The sequence below is a fragment of the Mandrillus leucophaeus genome, unplaced genomic scaffold, assembly GCF_000951045.1.
Source record: "Mandrillus leucophaeus isolate KB7577 unplaced genomic scaffold, Mleu.le_1.0 Scaffold690, whole genome shotgun sequence".
Classification (NCBI taxonomy): Eukaryota; Metazoa; Chordata; class Mammalia; order Primates; family Cercopithecidae; genus Mandrillus; species Mandrillus leucophaeus.
In genome coordinates this window covers 865,405-868,772 of record NW_012107475.1, presented here as the reverse complement: position 1 = coordinate 868,772, position 3,368 = coordinate 865,405, and the positions used below count along the sequence as shown (strand labels likewise).

General features: G+C 33.0%; 1 protein-coding gene across 1 annotated transcript in view; it reads left to right on the top strand.

Moving 5' to 3' along the window:
- The window catches only part of ASCC3 (activating signal cointegrator 1 complex subunit 3), a 404,060-nt gene that overhangs the window by 260,543 nt on the left and 140,149 nt on the right, over positions 1-3,368 (top strand). The window contains exon 26 of the mRNA XM_012002619.1: positions 36-121. Within this exon, the coding sequence (XP_011858009.1) occupies positions 36-121 (86 nt within the window). The remainder of the gene's footprint in view (positions 1-35; positions 122-3,368) is intronic.

Below are 3,368 nucleotides of genomic sequence, written 5' to 3'. Positions count from 1 at the left end.
AGTTCTGTGTCTCTGTTTTTTTTCATATTATGCAGAGTAGCTTCCAGAAACTGCTTGGAAGGCATTTTGCATGTAAATTATTTAAGAAAAAGCAGAAGTTCTTTGAAAAACATGATGTGGGGTTTTTTTCATTAATAATTTAATATACTACAGGGTTATTCATTGCAGTATTATTTTTAATAGCAAAAGATTACAGAGAAATGAATTTCCAATAGAGTATCAGTAAGTAAATTATAGTACATCACACAATATAAAATATTGTATTACTCTGTAGGAAAAAAAAAAAACTAAATGAGTTATTTTTATGTGGAAAGAATGATCTCCAAAGATAATGTAAAACAAAAAAATAATTAAAGTATCCTAGCTTATGCCACCAATCATGTACAGTAACAGTTACCTTTTCTCCACATCCTCACCAACACATCTATTTTTGATAATAGCCATTTTAACAGGTGTAAATGGATGTCTTATTGTGAGTTTAGTTTTCATTTCCTTGATGATTAGTTATGAAGAGCACCTTTTCATGTATCCAGTGGCCATTTGTGTGTTTTCTTTTGAAAAAAAATGTATTCAGATCTTTTGCCCACTTTTAATTGAATTATTTGGGTTTATCTGCTATTGAGTTGTGTAAGTTTCTATTTTGGATTGTAACCTTTTATCAGATACTTAGTCCCTGCTTATCCTCAGGTGATACATTCCAAAACCCTGATGGATGCCTGCAACCTGATAGTATTGAACCAAATTGAGTAGTGGGAAGGGAGAGATAAGGAGAGAATTGTTAAAGGATGCAACATTACAGCTGGGTAGAATGAATAAATTCTGGTGTTGTACATGACTGTAGAAGGACTGTAGTTAACAATAATATATAATATGGTTTAACATAGCTAGAAGAAGGATGTTGAAGGTTCCCACCACAAAGAAATGATAAATGTTTGAGATGATGGATAGGCTAATTACCCTGATCTGATCACTATACATTATATGTATCAAAACATCACTGTGTGTCCCATAAATATGTGCAATTATTATGTGTCAAGTAAAAACAAATAAAAAGTAAAAAAAGAAATGGTATAGTAGTACAGTACTATGTCCTTTATAAATATATACTTAAGAAAATGTATTAAAATTTTAAAACCACATTTTCATTCATGTTTTTCGCCCACAAATTTAATACCTTTTCCATCTTAACTAAGTGCTTATCATGTACTGTGGCCATAATTTTTGCACTTTAAGGTGCACCATCAAAATTGGCACAAATTTCTTTTTTCTTTCTTTTTTTTTTTTTTCTTTTTTTGAGATGAAATTTTGCTCTTGTTGCCCAGGCTGGAGTGCAATGTCCCAATCTCAGCTCACTGCAACCTCCGCCTCCTGGATTCAACTAATTCTTCTGCCTCAGCCTCCCAAGTAGCTGGAATTAAAGGCATGCGCCACCACACCCAGCTAATCTTTGTATTTTTTAGTAGAGACGGGGTTTCTCCATGTTGATCAGGCTAGTCTGAAACTCCTGACCTTAGGTGATCCACCCACCTTGACCTCCCAAAGTGCTGGGATTACAGGCCTGAGCAACTGCACCCAGCCTGGCACCAATTTGTTATGATTTCCTTCTTATGATTTCACAGATAGAATGTTCTTACCATAGATCTTAGCAATCTCAGCATATGATTTTTTTTTTTCTTTTATTAAGTCAAGAACTTTCATCTTTTCACTTGAAACACCTTGCCTTTCTCTGGCAAATCCGAATTGCCAGCATCACTACTCTTGTGCTTTGGGGCCATGACTAAGTAATGTAAGGGTTACTTGAACAAAAGCACTGTGATACTGCCACAGTCTTTCTAGTAAACAAGACAGTTACTAAGTGACTAATGGCTGGGGAGTGGCTACAGCCTGAATACTCTGGACAAGGGGATGATTCATGTTGCAGGCTGAATTGAATGGGACAGGTGAGATTCCATCATGCTACTTGGAAGGGTACATAATTTAAAACTTATGAATTATTTCTAGAATTTTTCATTTAACATTTTTGGGCCACAGTTGACTATAAGTAATTGGAAGCATGGAAAGGGAAGGCACTAAGACAGAACTAATGTATATGGTTTGCAAATATTTTCTTCATTTTGTCGTTTCTTGCATTTCACATTGTCTCTCTATTGATTTTATTTATTTTTTTATTTTCTGTGTAGAAGCTTTTTAGTTTGTTGTATACCTATTTGTTTATTTTTGCTTTTGATTCCATGTCCCAAAAATCATTGCCAAGACCAACATTGAGGAGATTTTTCCTTATGTTTTCTTGTAAGAATTTTGTCATTTTAGATCTTATGTTTAATTATTTAATCCATTGTGAGTTAATTTTTGTGTATGGTATATGGCAGTAGTACTTTTACTTGTGAATATACAGTCTTCCGAACATCATTTATTGAAGAGAATATCTTTTCCTTATTGTATGTATGCTTCAGGCCCTTGTTGAAGATTAGTTGACCTTGTATGTGTGGGTTGATTTCTGGGCTCTCTTTTCTGTTCCACTGGTCTGTGTGCCCCTTTTAATATCGGGTCCATACTTCCATACTTTTATGATTACTGTAGCTTTGTAATATAATTTGAAACCAGGATGTGATGCCTCTGACTGGTTTTCTTTCTTAAAATTGCTTTGGCTATTCAAGGTCTTTGTGCTTCCTTGTGAATTTTAGGATTTTTTTTTTTTTCTGTTTCTGTGAAAAATGTCATTGGAATTCTGATAAGGATTACATTTAAACTGAAGATTACTTTGGGTTGTATGACCATGTCTACAATATTAATTATTCCAGTCCATGAACATGGGATATCTTCTCATTTATTTGTGTTTTCTTCTGTTTCTCTTCAGTGTTTTATAGCTTTCAGTGTACGGATTTTTTACATCTTTAGTTAAATTTATTCCTAAGTACTTTACTCTTTTTGATGCTATTGTAAGTGGGACTGTCTTCTTCTTGATTTTTTTTTTTTTTATAATTTGCTAATAGTATATATTCTACTGGTTTATATATGTTGACTTTGTGTCCCTCAACCATATTGAATTTGTTTATTAATTCTAACAGTTTTTTATGTAGTATTTAGAGTTTTCTTGTTCTTAATTTTGTGAGTAAATCACACTAAAATAGAAACATTTACAGAGATGTTGTGTTGGAATTATGGGCTAGTTTCTTCATCATTTATGATTTCAGAAATGTTTTAACATCCCCTTGTAGTGTTTCCTAATTAGTAGCTTTTCTTCCATACTTAACCCTAAGTTTTCCTACTTTTCAGTCTCTCTAATATGTGGTTATTGATCTCTAGAGACATGTTAATGTAACAGTAGAGCTCTACTCTAAATTAGAAACATAAAGGGAATAAATTTT